Source organism: Lactuca saligna, chromosome 9, assembly GCF_052625555.1.
Source record: "Lactuca saligna cultivar CGN05327 chromosome 9, ASM5262555v1, whole genome shotgun sequence".
NCBI lineage: Eukaryota > Viridiplantae > Streptophyta > Magnoliopsida > Asterales > Asteraceae > Lactuca > Lactuca saligna.
The window spans coordinates 187,539,966-187,555,150 of NC_136425.1; the positions used below are offsets into that span (position 1 = coordinate 187,539,966).

Sequence of the window (15,185 nt, forward strand, 5' to 3'; positions counted from 1 at the left end):
ATTTGTTAATTGATTGTACATTGATAATGCGAAAACGCATCAATAACTCGGTGTTATAAAACGCATTGTTGTGTATAGTTGGTTAATGAATAAGTAAATGCATATAAGTCGAAGTTTATCTATAACTTTTATCAAAAAGGTAAAAGCGATATCTTGGCCGCTCGATGATTTGATTTGACTTATGTGTCGGGCCCAATCAAAACTGAATTGATGTGTTTGATTAAGTTCTATGTCGAATAAATCGGAGATCGAGAAATCAAATGCTAGACTAACCATTCCATAGGATTGTCAGCATGATATCTAACAGAGGACTGTACGATCCCTTATCTAAAGGACAAGATTGATTAGATCAGAGTTTGACGGCGTCTTTGAGAGCTACGATTGCAAACCGAATTGTACTTGTATAGTTACTAGACTTATCCAAGTGGGAGACTGTTGGAATAGTGTCTAAGGCTGCAACTATATTAGGCAAGTATTTGACCCGGTTGTGCATTGTCCGTTTGGGTTGCCTTCACCATAGCAACTTGATGGATGATTTGTTAAGAGAGAGTAAATATTATAAGGAATAATATATAGTTATTTGATTAATATAAGTCATAGATTAATTGGAATTAATTTGGTGACTTAAAGAGATTAATTAAATAAGAGGGTATAAACTGTCAATTGTTTGATAGTTAAACTTGAGACTGTAAATCCATACAGATATGGATTGGACGAATTCTAGGAGCTAAAGGATAGCTCAAAATCGTCCATGATGTTATCTAGGAATGGATTTGGATAGCCTTAAGAGAAGATTATCCAATTAGGGTTTAGACTGTAACCCTTAAGGAGTCTGCAAGTATAAATAGACCCTATGGGTAAGGGAAATCGGCATCTCATCTAAAGTAAGAGAACTCTGGCCGATTTCCTCCCCTCTTCTCTCTCCTAAATCATCTTTCTTGCTATTGGTGTTTGTAAGCCATTAGAGGAGTGGCATTTGTGACTCTAGAAGCTCCAAGACAACAAGATCAACAAGGAATTCAAAGGTATGGTTCTAGATCTATTTCAATGTTGTTATTTAACCTAATTAGGCATTAGAAGTCTTGGATTCAAAGCATGTTTAATTAGAAAGCCTAGATCCGAGCATTAGGGTTTTGCATGCGCACATAGGAAAGTTCTTAAGGCTAAAACCCATCAGAAACGTTTTCACTAAGAGAAATTTTGATGATAACATTATATGATTTGGGTTTCTCAAATTCAACTTTGATTACGGCATACCTCCTCATATTTTGAATTGTGGGAAATGGCAAATGGGTCTGAACATCTTAGACTTATTGATATGAGTCCTAGAATTGTTTAGACATATATATATATATATATATATATATATATATATATATATATATATATATATATATATATATATATATGAGTTGTCCAAGGAAAGGTGTATGAGTTTGAGAAGCTTAGATAGAGTCTTATCAAAGCATCTAGTATTAGAAATATGAACTTAAGAAATTGTTTTCTAGAAGTTCAGCTGATTTCTGAATACATGTCGAAGCTAGTGGGAGCATAAGTGTTATCCTGGTAAAGAAATAATCACCATGTAAGTGGGAGCATGACTATTATGGCAAGTATTGCAAGTTAGCAATATTAATTATAGAAAACAAGAGTTATACTTTGCAAAGTTGTAAGAGTTGAAAAAGTTGTTTTGCTATAATTAAGAGAGAGAATATTGTACTTCGTTTCATAATCTAAAGCTTAGATTGAGAAATTTTAATAAATTTAGTCAAAATATACATAGTGAATTCTTAAATTTCGATTATGATTATGACGTCCCTTTTCATAGATCAAATTGTAAGAACGTGACACATAAAATATTATGGCAGAAGATTGATAGAGTGTCATATATTTATGTAAGACATTATGCATCGTGTCCCATACGCTTCGGGTATAGAACCGATTGCAAATGCTATAATATTTGACCACTCAAAATTTTACCAAATGTCTAGCGCATTAAGAGGGAAAGGGGACTAGAACTGGTTTTGACTGAAATAATTAAACAACTATCAAAGGACGATCCAAATTTCGCTGAGGATCGGTTGCTTGTGAGTAGTTGGAAGTATGGTATTGAATGGACCATATTGACATTATTATGAATAGATAAGATTCTATCAAGAATGGGTTGTCACATGGTAAATATGGAAATGTTTCCATAATTGGGAATTAGAAATTAAGAATTTAGAAAATTTTATGCAAAAGGATGTTCAAAGGAATGTACTTTGAGTGAGAGACATCACATCTATAGAATTGTTCTGTAACAATTTTGATAGAGTACCTTGTGATTTCGATGGCCGAGTCTTTGTGAATTTTGTGCCGTAACTTCACAAGAGGATTATTGCATAAAATATTAGAATTTGATATATTCTATAAGTGGCAAGAATTTGATGTTCTTATGGTAAGAACTGGGAATTGTGAAATGAGTATGATTGAAAATGTGATATATTTCACAAAGTATAGACCATAGGAAACCAAAGTGTGCATGCTTGGAGCATGGGACAATTGTGGTTATAATTCGAGTTATAAAGTTGATTATCTGAAACGTTAAAGAATGGATAATGAGTAATCAATATGGTGATTAAATAAAGGTGTTTTGTTTATACTCAAGGGTTTGGGACCATATAGGATTAGTATTATTGTTTTTCTCTTTGCATGTTTTGACTTCCAGAATAATTGAGTTTTTTTTAAGAATAATCGAATTATTCAAACGGACCACAGTTGGTCATGCGTTGGAAGTAAGTATGAATGAAGACTGTCATGAATTGGTTTGTAGATTGTCTAAAGCGTATTAAAACATAGCAAAGGTTTGCTGCAACGTTCATGAGTGCTTATGAATATGATTTTGAGCATTGGATTAAGCCCATGCTCACCTAGATTGCTTCATGAATTTTATCACGAGCGATTGGTGAGACGATAATATCTTGTATTCTTGAAACCGAGATGTGTAAGTTGTATCTTGCGAATCGGTTGCACATTGATAATATGTAAACACACCAGTAACTTGGTGTTATAAAACTTATTGTTGTGTGTGATTTGGTGAGTGAGTGCAAGCAAGCATTGAGTCAGAGTTTATCCGTTCCTTTTACCCAGAGTGGGATAAAAGCGATATCTGTGGGCCCCTCGATGATTTAGTGATGACAAACGTAAATGCTCGGCCGGGCTAGGGCTAATTTTATTTGTTCAATTAGTCAGTCGTCGTAAATCGGAAGTTGGGAAACAACATATAGACTGAGAGAATGATTTCAATCCATGTCTAAAGGACAGGTTACTGATAAGATCAGAGTTTGACAGCATCTTTGAGAGCTACGATTGCTAATCAAGTTGTACTTACATTTGTGGTTACTAGACTTATCCAAGTGGGAGACTGTTCGATTAGTGTCTAACCCCGTAACCATATTTGGTAAGTACTTGACCCGATTGTGCATGGTCTTTTTGGGTTGCCTTCACCAAAGCAACTTGACTGGAGATATAATAGAGAAAGAGGTTATTATGATTTATTAATATGTTATAAGAATTATATATTAAAAGGGAGAAATCATATTTGTTTAATTAATATTGGTCAATTAATTGAGAATTAATTTTGTGATCAAGTGTAATTAATTAAATTAGAGGGGTTGAATTGTAATTATGTGATAATTACAAAGAAGGGTAAGGATTATCCTAGATATGGGTTGGACGAAATCAAGAGGATAAGGATCCTTGAAATCTTCCAAAGAAAGGGGTATTCAAGGCTTATCTTATTGTTACTTGGTGGGTAAGCAACTAGATAAGGATAAGGATTGAACCCTAATCTCCACATCTATATAAACACCCCTTTGCCATAAGAATTCGTCCATGCTTCCTAAAGGGTTCTTAGAGCTGATTTTTACCTCTTTCCTTCTTTCTCTATAGCCTCTCCAATTGCTTGTGGTGTTTGTGAGCCATTAGAGGCACTACACTTGTGGTGCTTGCTTTCAAGACTTAGGGTTTGAATATTTGAGTTATTATTACAATATAACAACAAGAGGTATGTGATATATCCTTCTTGGTGAATTGCGAAAATAGTAGACCACATTAGGGTTTCTTTATGTGTTCATAATATTGCGTATCTAATAGTAAAACATAGATCCAAATCTAGGGTTGCATGCACACATAGGATTGTTTGTATAAAACCCATCAGAAACTGCATCGGACCGAAGTTCGGAACTAACCAGGGCCTTGCCCTCTGCATCGGACCGAAGTTCGGAACTAACTAGGACCTTGTCCTTGCATCGGACTGAATTCCGGGACTAACTGCATCGGACCGAAATCCGGAACTGACTGGGACCTTTTCCCCTGCATAGGACTGAAGTCCGGAAACTGACTAAGCATAACATATCATAACATAAACATATCAACTAGCATAAGCACATATACTGCATACTGCATCGGAACCAAGTCCGAAACACATAACACAAAACATGCTTGAATCACAAAGACATCAAGCAATATAACTACTGCATCGGACCGAGGTTCGGAACTACTGCTAACTAAACGGGCTGGCATTGTGGCCGTAGACACGTTCCTACTGGAAGGAAAACTCACCTCATAGTCTGGCTGCTGAGTGAACTGCTCTAGAATCTGCCTGTTGCTGCTCCGGTATCTCCCCGGCTACAATTTCCATAAGTACACTCAATCAAATATTGAAAACTATACTGAGGGTAAAATGACTATTTTACCCCTGGTCAAAGTTAACCTCTTGGTCAAAGTCAACATACAATTGACCTGACTCGTCGAGTTGGGCCATCAACTCATTGAGTCCCTACTCTCATTTCTCAATTTTGCTCGCTACTACTCGTCGGGTTTGGCATAGACTTGACGAGTTCCTCTTTGATACAAACACTAAGTCAATCTGCATCCGACTCTCCGAGTTGTATGAACAACTCGTCGAGTTCTCCTTTATCATATGAACACCCCGACTGGGACTCGTCGAGTTGTATGAACAACTCGCCGAGTCTGTTCTTGAGATATGAAGATTGCCTTGGACTCACTGAGTTAGGGCATTAACTCGCCGAGTCCCTCCATGAATGAGTCTGATCTCCGACTCACTGAGTCCACTTAAAACTCACTGGTTCCACTCGACATAATACATAGAAGGGGGAAAACTCGAGGACTCGCGACTCGACTCGCCGAGTCTGAAGAATGACTCGCCGAGTCGGTTGCATGTAACTTCTATACAGTTGATTCTGCTCAAAACCAATGCATACAACTTACAGATCTGGGTTCTTAAGGCTTGATTACCACGTAAAGTTTCCAACTTTACGTGTACATATGCATGAAAAAGGATTTAAAGGCTCAAAAGACACTTAAAAGAGTAGATTTAGGGCTTTCATGCAAAATGGCTCCATAAAGGTGTTAGATCTACGTTTTTGGAACTGAAACATGGCTAGATTCGAAGGCTAATCAACCCAATGTGATCTCTCTACTATAAACAAGCTAAGAAATGGATAAAATGGCCTAAATGTGATTAATAATGGAGAATCAATCATAGAAACAGAAGGAATCCGATTATTACCTCAATAAACTCTGTAGTGAGTGCAAGATCTTGGATCTCCTTCTACTCCTTTGGATCTAGCTTCCTTCTTTTCTTCAAAACTTCAAGATTCACACAAGAAATGCTCAAAATGATCAAGAAATGCTCAAAATGATCAATGATCAATGAATGGTTAGGGTTTGCTAAATGATGCTCTGAGGGTGAAGGAGGCGAGGTTGGGGCTCATAACATGGTTTAAATAGGGTGCAAAACCCATGGATCTAGGATTTCTTCCAGACTAGCGGACTCGCCGAGTCCAGGATATGGACTCATTGAGTTGCCAACTTAAACGTGATCAGTATCTCGTCTCTACTCGACAAGTCGGGCCTACAACTCGCCGAGTCCCAGCTAAAAATGCAAAAATACTTAGATTAAAATACATACCAGGAACCAGGTGCTACATAAAGGGTTTCATGCATTGAGACTTGCCCAAAGCTTGAAAAGCTTGGATCTTTCGCTCATGGGACCTCCTTTTGTCCAGATCTGGAGTCTCAACTCCATGATAAGCTCCAACAACTCAAGAACCATAAGATAAGGAGGGAAAGCCCTAAAACTCCCTAGAATGGGATCTATCAATAGAATTGCTCAAGGTGGTAGCTTTTTACCTCCAAACTGAAGTTAGCAGAGAAAAACACTTGATCCAGAAGTCTCTTCTCATTCCAAGGCTTGATGCTCTTCAATCCTCTTCCAAATATGCACTAGAACACCCAAAGTTAGTTTCTCTCTCTCTCTCTCTCTCTCTCTCTCTCTCTCAAACACACACATAAACACATACACACAATTAGGGTTTCTCACAGAGCTCTAAGGTGACAAGGGAGGCGGATATGAAGGCTTTAGGCCCTTTAAATAGGACACAAACCCTAAAAAATTAGGGTTTTCTTACTCATCACCTACTCGTCGAATAGACTCTAAAAATCACGTGACCATTAACTCCTCTACTCGGTGAGTTGGGACATCTAACTTGTCGAGTTTCTCTGAAATAAAGAATATAAAATAGTTAAATATTATGCCTAGGAGTTGGAATGTTACATAGTTCTTATCTAGGCCTATGACCTGTGTATTTTGTATATATTCATTATATTTTTGTAACCAATACGAATCGATGGGAAATACTATTCACCATATTCTTCCTTAAAATGTAAACATCCACAATCGAACCAAAATGATGAAAGGTCTTCCATTGTTTCGATTCATCTCGACTATCAAGAAAACTTGATGAAGAAGTATGTGATAGCCTTCCCTCCGGGCGTGTCATCTCTCATTAGTTTAAAAAGAATCCTGCCCAAAATTTTTACACAACATGACCATATGGTTTTTATATATTTTTGAAAATTCGCAACACAATGATCTACCAACCTATGCATAGTCTCGTAACACGACTCATAAGAGTTATAAAAAATGCATAATGAAAAACAAAAGGCCCTTAGATCATCGTGGACCCGACAAATGATCGTTGCTAGGGTTGTAAGATGAATCTTGCTTATTCCGTACATGCATGTGCCTAAACTCTTGCCGATAAATCTCCTCTTTCTGCCACTCCTCCCACCTCTCTTCTAAACCATCACCTTCAAGCATTTTTACAACTTCCGACATTTTTGGTCTCTCGAGTGGTATCACTTGTGTGCACAATAAAGCTATCTGTATCAACTCTTCCACAACATCTTGCAGATAATTACCTTCTGCATCCACCAATATCTCCATCTTATTTTCCCCCAAAAGTCCTTTCACCTAAACAATTCCCAACTGAATTATCAAACCAAAATATATAAACGATGTAACAATTCTCAAGAATGATAATTTGATTAGGACGAAAATATATTTCTTACCCAATCAAGCAACATGACCTCGTCATCATTGGCGTGGCGCCCAAGATCATAGGCACGTTGCCCTATGACGAGTTCTAGAAGCATCACACCATACCCAAATACATCCGATTTTTCTGAAGATCGCCGGGTGGATATATACTCAGGGGCAATGTGTCCAATTGTACCACGAACACCTGTTGTAACATGAGTATCATTGTAGTCCATAAGTTTGGCCAACCCAAAGTCTCCTACCACAGCTTCAAACTCCTCATCCAACAGTATATTTGCAGCTTTTACATCATGGTGAATGATCTTAGGGTCACAATGCTCATGCAAATAAGCCAGCCCCCTTGCGGATCCTAGTGCAATTCGTTTCCTTGTTGGCCAATCAAGAGGTCGATCTACAGTAATTATCAATCAGCTACAAACTCAAGATTGACCTAAAAACTCAAAGTTGACCTTCCTACCTCGTAGACACGATGCAACACTGCCATTGACCATGAAGGGATAAACAAGCAATCGTTCAGTAGGAGTCATACAAAACCCTTGCAGCCGAAGCAGATTCCGGTGCACCGCGATGCTTATCATTTCAACCTCCATTTGAAACTGCAATTCGCCAGCTTTAACACCATCTATCAGTCTTTTTACAGCCACCAGAGCACCATCAGCTAACCGTCCTTTGTAAACTTTTCCAAATGCACCTCGGCCAAGAATGTTTTTTTCATTAAAGTTATTTGTTGCAACTTGTAGTTCATGCAAAGAAAACCTCTTGATCAGTTGTTTCAGATGAACTCCCGGGTCCTCTTCAGCTACAAATGAGGAAAGAATCAAAGTTGGGCTATTGATCTTCTTGTTATAGTATTAACTAACCAGGCACATCAGTGAAATGATCTTGTTGGTATCTGCACCCCTGCCAAACAAGTGCAATTGCCTGATATAGTAAAACTAGAGCAACACCAACAGGAACTCCTTCAGCAATAGCTTTGCTGACGTTGTAATTGTATCCTACTGAAATTACAGCTGCATATATATACAATCAGAAGGCGATAGATCCTTTACACAAAATATGGACTTTGACATGAGATCAAATACTAATGACATAAATTAACAATGACGATCGAAAATGCCTGAAGGAGATTGAGAATTAGATGGAAATGAATATGGATATTGTGCAGATGCCTCAAGCGGCCGCCTCAACTGAGGATTATTGTAAAAACTGAATGAAGAGAAGTTTGCATATAACATTGGCAAGGCATAGGACATAAGTTCAAGAATGATGTATCTAAAAGCAAACCTGATATCTGTGAACTGTGAAAAGGAGCCATTGGAAGGGACAGTTCCTATCAAGAAGTTGTTTGACAGATCACTGTGATATATAGAAGGAAATTAACCAAAGTTTTTTAGCTTTGTTTTAAACTTTTAATGATCACCAACAGTCAAAATGGACCAAGTTTTATACTTACATTAGTTGTAACGAATCAATAGTAGTTAATGAATATGGAATAGTTCCTGTCAAACTGTTGTTACCGAGACGACTATCCTTGCACAAAGAGCAGAGAAACAACAACGTGATTCTCGAGAAAATCATAATTCATAATTTGTGAAAGAAGATATATGAAGTAAAACCGACAAAGCTACTCTAGTTTTCATCAAGAGAAGCTAGAATCCAGATTATGTGAAATCGTACAGGAAACAAAGTTTCTGAAGGTTGCCCAATGTATCTGGAATGGCACCTTCTAAACGATTCCGGTAAAGTTCCAAGCCCAACAAGTTCGTTAAGTTCCCAATCTCATCAGGAATTCTTCCACTGAAGTTATTACTGTAAAGATGCCTGTCCCAGAACAAGAATCAGACATATATACTACTTCAATAAGCAAATACGATATGCAAACAAATACAGACTTACAAGTACTGTAAGTTGCTAAGTTGACCAAGCTGTGGAACAAGTTGACCAGACAAATATGCGTTTCCAAGATCACTGCTTTCAACAAATCCCAGTATACAAATTTATTCGTAAGACTTAAAAAATTGCAAAAAAAGCAATCCGATTAAAAATTTAGTCGAAATGTACTGGTTGGTGAGCTTACATTCGAGTAACACGTGTCTCAGTGTTACAAGTAATATGAGACCACCGGCATGGATTGACTTGGGTTATATTCCAACTTTGCAAAACATTATTAGGATCCTGTAATTGTGTCTTTAGGGCATTCAATGCATCAACTGTCTTGCACATATGGAATTTGATTATGGGCTTATCTTTAAAGCATCAAAACAATGAAGTTCTAAGACAAAACATCATAAATTTCATGATTCAAGGAAAGCAATTGCACTAACTTAATATATTTGATCAAGCAACAATCATTTACTTATAAGCTAACTCAAAATCAAATTTAAAAAATATATAAATAAATAAATAAACATATACCTTCAGCATTCCCGTAAACCCTTAACGGATTAAAGAACCCAAAAATAAACCAATATAGGATCAGAGGGAAGGTCCTATCCATTTCTCGTAAGCTAAAAGTGTACATTAATTCCTCATGATCTACTCAACAATACAAAGAAATAAAAAAAATATATATAGAAGGTGAAATACCGCATGCTAGATTTGAACACAACTTAACAACTAAAACATATGAATAACATCCACATATGCAAATAAAAAAACTAAAACCAATAACTCCAATTCAAGAAAGTCTTGAAAATGGTGATTGTGAAGTTCATCTGCAGTTTATTTTTCTGTATTAGATCAGATACTAAATTGAAGAGTAGTTTGGGGGATATGTCTTTGTGTATTCAGTCAAAGGTTCTATTTTTTCTCCTAAAAAGACAACTGGTTGTAGGGACAAAGAGAGGGATATAGTAGGAAATGGGTGAGGCGATTTACTCCATTCATTTTCTGGGAAAAAGGGAGCATTGACAATTTGACTCCACGAGAGGACTTTAAAGCCACTGACTATACTTTAAAATAATACGAGCAAGATATTTCAAGAAAAAAATGTTAACTGCAGATAGATTTTAATGAGTTATCGGTATGCATTAATTATGGGGACTGAGGTTTCTACCATCGGTTGAACGCCCCCAACCTAAATTACAATACCCTTAAAGAAGGTGATACTCGAGTTCATAAGAAATTATCTCCTTACTGCACGTGAAATCCAACAACAGGTTACTTAAATTTCTCCCTAAACAAGAGTTCACTCATGCATTTTTATCAAACACTTAATTCGCATGTGAACGTATCAAACAAAGACTTGCTAAAAAAATGAAATCGATTGTTGGGTTGACATGATACGGATAAAGATAAGAGAGTAACAAAAGCAATACACACCTACAATTGAACCTAGCCTGAGTTCGTATAATCGTATAGAAACGAGATTTGCTAGCGATCGCAAGCAAGTTTGGAGTTTATACCCAATGATTAGCAAGAGCCATCAAAATTCCCCGCTAGATATGATTTACAGTTGTAGCACAAATTTTATAGTAATGGACAATCTTTCCAGAAAAGACACCTTTCCAAACAATGTCATCCCTGTTAGGGCTGGAAACGAACGGAATGTTCAACAACCGTTCGGCGGGAAGTTCGTTTATTTAATAAATGAACGAACATGAACACAAATTCTCATTCGTTTAGTTAAACGAACGAACATGAACCATGTTCCCGTTTGTTCAATTATGTTCGTGAACGTTCGTTTATGTTGTTCGTTTACGTTTGTTTTTGTTTGTTCATATAAGTTCCCACTACAAGAATAAACACCTATAGAGACGATATCTATAGGGACGACATATGTCGTCGCAATAGTCGCCCTATAGGGACGACATGTTGTTGCCATAGTGTTGATATGGGGACGACATATTGCTCCAATAAATAACAAAAAGTAAAAAATAACATATTTTTTAAATCCTTTGACGGAAATAATGGGGGAAGGTCGTTTTGGGATAGTTATAGGGACGACTTGTCGTCCTCATAGCTCTCTACGGCCAAAATTGGAACAGCCCCTTCGTTTCATTCACGCACGCTAAGTAATCAATCATCGGTCTCTCTTTATCGATCAGTCAAATATTCTCCCCTGACGACTTCCTCACCTCCCACCACCGGTAAATCTTCTTCCTCTCTCCACCGATCCTCATGCTAGTTGCTGCAGACCACCGACGATCAGCTTCAACACCGACGATTCCAACTACCGGTTTCCTTTTCACCCCCGGTTACGAATTCTAACAATTATAAGCCCCACTCTGGCGACCTAGGTTAGTAATTCTCGGTTACAAACTAGAATTGGGGTTTATGTTAGCAATTATGTGTTTGAAACTGGAATTGTGATTTTCTATGGTTTCATAGCTCTCACAGAAATCATTGACGGAGAGGAATGTCGAACACCATCGTGAATGGCCTTGTCGGAGCTGGCGGAGGTATCATTGCTCAACTCATCACGTATCCTCTCCAATCGGTACTTATTCCTTCCCATTTACTCTCTTTGTCTACTTCCTATTTGTTTGAAGAAGATGATGATATGACTGACAATGCAAATTTAGATACAACATACCTTCATACTAATGGAAATGATGTAAGCTTTTGATACATTATTAGATCTCCGTGTGTGTTTGTAACTGATACCTGATATTCCATCTTGAAACACACACTTTTTAACATCTATTTGGCATCTACCAAACAGGGTCATGGGAGCTTACCAGAACATAATAATGCAAATGGAGAGCATAGTGTATCTGGAGACCTGCATGGTGTTCAACCAGATCCTGTAGCTGCTGATATTCTTAGGAAAGAACCAGAGCACGAGACCTATGTAAGGCTGAGAATCAGCCCATTTGGTAATCTTCTCTCTTTCTTTTTGTTTGTAATTTCATCTATGCAGGAAAACACGTATACACACAAGTATTTGAAAATTGAATAACCTTATTTCTTTCCAACTCCTCTTATTGCAGAGACACCATCTTCTGATGAAGCAGAGGTTTATAGAGCATTACAAGGGTGTATTGAGATGCAAAAGAGCTATGTGTTCAGAGAAAGCATTGCTCCATGGGAGAAACAAGTTATATCTGATCCTAGTTCTCCAAAGCGTAATCCAAATCGTTTTGAGTATATCCCTGAGACAAAATATGATGTAGGTTTGAAGTTTCTGCCACAAGTTTGTTCTTGATGCTTATTTTCTTAAATCTTGACTTGATATTCAAATGCTTGCAGCATTATTTTCAAATGGAAGATGGCGTGGTTCATGTTTATGAAGATAAAGATTGTAAGATAGCATGAATCAAGAGCATCTATTAAGGTTCATTAAGTCCAAGTTCAGAAGGAAACCAGATGAGGTAATGCTTCATATCTATTTCTTGATCATTTAAAAATGTGTTTCTCTTTTGCATGAATCAAAGTTTATTTTTTCCTGTTTCAGGTTGTAATATTTTGTGATGGGACATATCTGACCTTAAAAGAGGTTTTTGAGAGCTTGGATTTAACCGAGTAACTTTACTATCTGTAGAACAATTATATCTTCTTGTGTGAATGTTTTTTTTATGATCATAAGTCTTAAATGCAGATATGACCTGAATGTTGATCAATTAGATGTACATGCAGACAAGAGCACATTTCATCGTTTTGATAAATTCAATATGAAATACAACCCCTGTGGTCAAAGTAGGCTTCGGGAGATTTTCTTGAAACAGGACAATCTTATTCAAGGTAAGTTTCAGTACTTTTTCAGATCGTTTCCTTACTGAGGTAACAAGCCAAGTGTTTGTAGATCTTGAAGCGAGTAAATATCTATATATGGAAGAAAGCAAAGTGAATGGGACAAGTGAGTTTTGAAATCCATGTTATTTATTTATTCCTTTTATCTATTTTGATTCATGCATAACACTTACACTTACACTTAAAGCTTTTGCCTTTTGACAGATGGCTGAATACAGAATATCTATATATGGAAGAAAGCAAAGTGAATGGGACAATTTAGCTAGATGGATTGTAAACAATGAATTATACAGTAAGAATGTTGTCTGGTTGATTCAGGTGATCTCTTACTACAATACTTTAAAAGGCACCAAATGTTTATACTTTAATATCAACTAACATTATAATTTATATGCATACTTGTGTTGTTCAGGTACCCCGGCCTTACAACATATACAAAGAAATGGGAATTGTGACATCATTTCAGACAATTTTGGATAATGTTTTAATCGATCAAGATTCACATCCCCAGTTGCATGTTTTCTTGAAACAGGTACCAATTAAATTGTACACATTACATAATTCGAATTTGATTTATTTCATAAAAAGTTGTATGTAATGTTTTAATAATCTTATAAAGGTGGTGGGATTGGATTTGGTGGATGATGAGAGCAAGCTTGAAAGAGGCCCTACAATCTTGCATTCTCATACCCAAAATAAGCTTCGTGAATCAAAGGGCATGACAACTATTGTTTCAAATTGCTCTTTTTAATTTGGTGTGTGAAGAGGTATTTTTAGTAGGTGCAATTGCGAAACTTATTGCTTAGGATGAAACGTATTAACTAGATATCTCCATCTATGGAGACGACATACTGTCTTTATAGCTTTATCTATGTAGACGACTTGTTGTCTTTATAGACGCACCTATAGAGACGACATGTCGTCTCTATAGATTTATCTATGGAGACTAGCATCGTATAGCGACAAACAAAAAAAGGACAACATGTCGTCTCTAAAAGCTATCTATTGCGATGGTATTTATAGCGACGGAAAAAAAGATCTATTGCGACGGGGCTATGGTGACAAAAGCTATTGGGATGATATGTCGTCTCGGACACCTATACGGACGACTTTTATAACCTATAGTGACGCCATTTGTCGTCCCTATAGGTCCAGTTTCTTGTAGTGTCCTTTTATGTTCATATATGCTTTATTGTATCTGATAATATTACTATATTATATTTTCATTAATGTTTATATATGCTCGAATTATGTTTGTTTATCTTTGTTCATTTATGTTCGTTTAGCATGTTCATGAACATAAATGAACGAACATTAACAATGCAATTTGTTAAATGAACGAACATGAACAAGAAAACTCGTTTTTTTATCCGTTCGTGTTCGTTCATTTGTTCGAATAACTTAAACGAACGAATATGAACAAGTCTCGTTCGTCTTTGTTTGGTTCGTTTACATCCCTAATTCTTGTGATTCGGTTTCTTAATGCCAATTTATTTATTTTATTATTTATTTTTACCGAAATGGACGATTTTTCAAGAGAATCATTTTTAGGAGAAAATATTAAAAATAATACTTTTACTTTTTAAAAAATTATATATTGATCGGTTTTCAATATGTTTCACTTTTATCTTTTAAGAAAATTATAAATTGATGGGTTTTTCAATATTTATTGTTCTAATATACTAATATTAGAACAATATTAGTATATTACCCTTATTGTTTTCATTTTCCTTTTTATTTTCAACAATTTATTTAATTAAAAGTAAAACAAAAACCTCACCCAACCCTTTCCTATTCTACTACAAGACTTGCATCACTCTACACTACCACCATTGTAGCTTGCCAAATATGATAATTCTAGCATCGTCATCACCTTAATGAATGTCGTCTGAAAACCATGTATCTATTTTGTTACTATAATGAAATCTACAAACAGGTTCCGCAAACGGGTATCAAATAGTTTTGGGTTAATCTTGATTTTCTTTAACGAAAATTTTAATCTACTTATAAACTATTCTTTAATTTTATGTTCAGGACTTGAACCTTTGACCTCATGAAATGAGGATAACACCATATAAGTATTTGGAGT

At 36.3% G+C, this 15,185-nt stretch overlaps 2 protein-coding genes across 2 annotated transcripts; one reads left to right on the top strand and one right to left on the bottom strand.

Annotated features, from left to right (window-relative positions):
- Nucleotides 1–6,816: 6,816 nt before the first annotated feature.
- LOC145017036 (BRASSINOSTEROID INSENSITIVE 1-associated receptor kinase 1-like) lies at nt 6,817–10,208 on the bottom strand. The gene is made up of 10 exons (XM_078975143.1): nt 9,821–10,208; nt 9,483–9,615; nt 9,302–9,373; nt 9,083–9,226; nt 8,859–8,930; nt 8,505–8,761; nt 8,266–8,424; nt 7,863–8,204; nt 7,417–7,796; nt 6,817–7,318 (listed from the first exon to the last, which is right to left on the bottom strand). Exons 1-10 carry the CDS (start codon nt 9,924–9,926, stop codon nt 7,019–7,021), a joined length of 1,965 nt encoding a protein of 654 aa, XP_078831269.1. The 5' UTR covers nt 9,927–10,208; the 3' UTR covers nt 6,817–7,018.
- A 1,110-nt stretch (nt 10,209–11,318) lies between these two features.
- Nucleotides 11,319–14,332, top strand: LOC145017037 (AMP deaminase-like). The gene is made up of 11 exons (XM_078975144.1): nt 11,319–11,643; nt 11,735–11,960; nt 12,069–12,222; nt 12,337–12,515; nt 12,596–12,655; nt 12,801–12,868; nt 12,945–13,087; nt 13,192–13,202; nt 13,301–13,414; nt 13,509–13,628; nt 13,716–14,332. Exons 2-11 carry the CDS (start codon nt 11,763–11,765, stop codon nt 13,845–13,847), a joined length of 1,179 nt encoding a protein of 392 aa, XP_078831270.1. The 5' UTR covers nt 11,319–11,643; nt 11,735–11,762; the 3' UTR covers nt 13,848–14,332.
- Nucleotides 14,333–15,185: the final 853 nt, after the last annotated feature.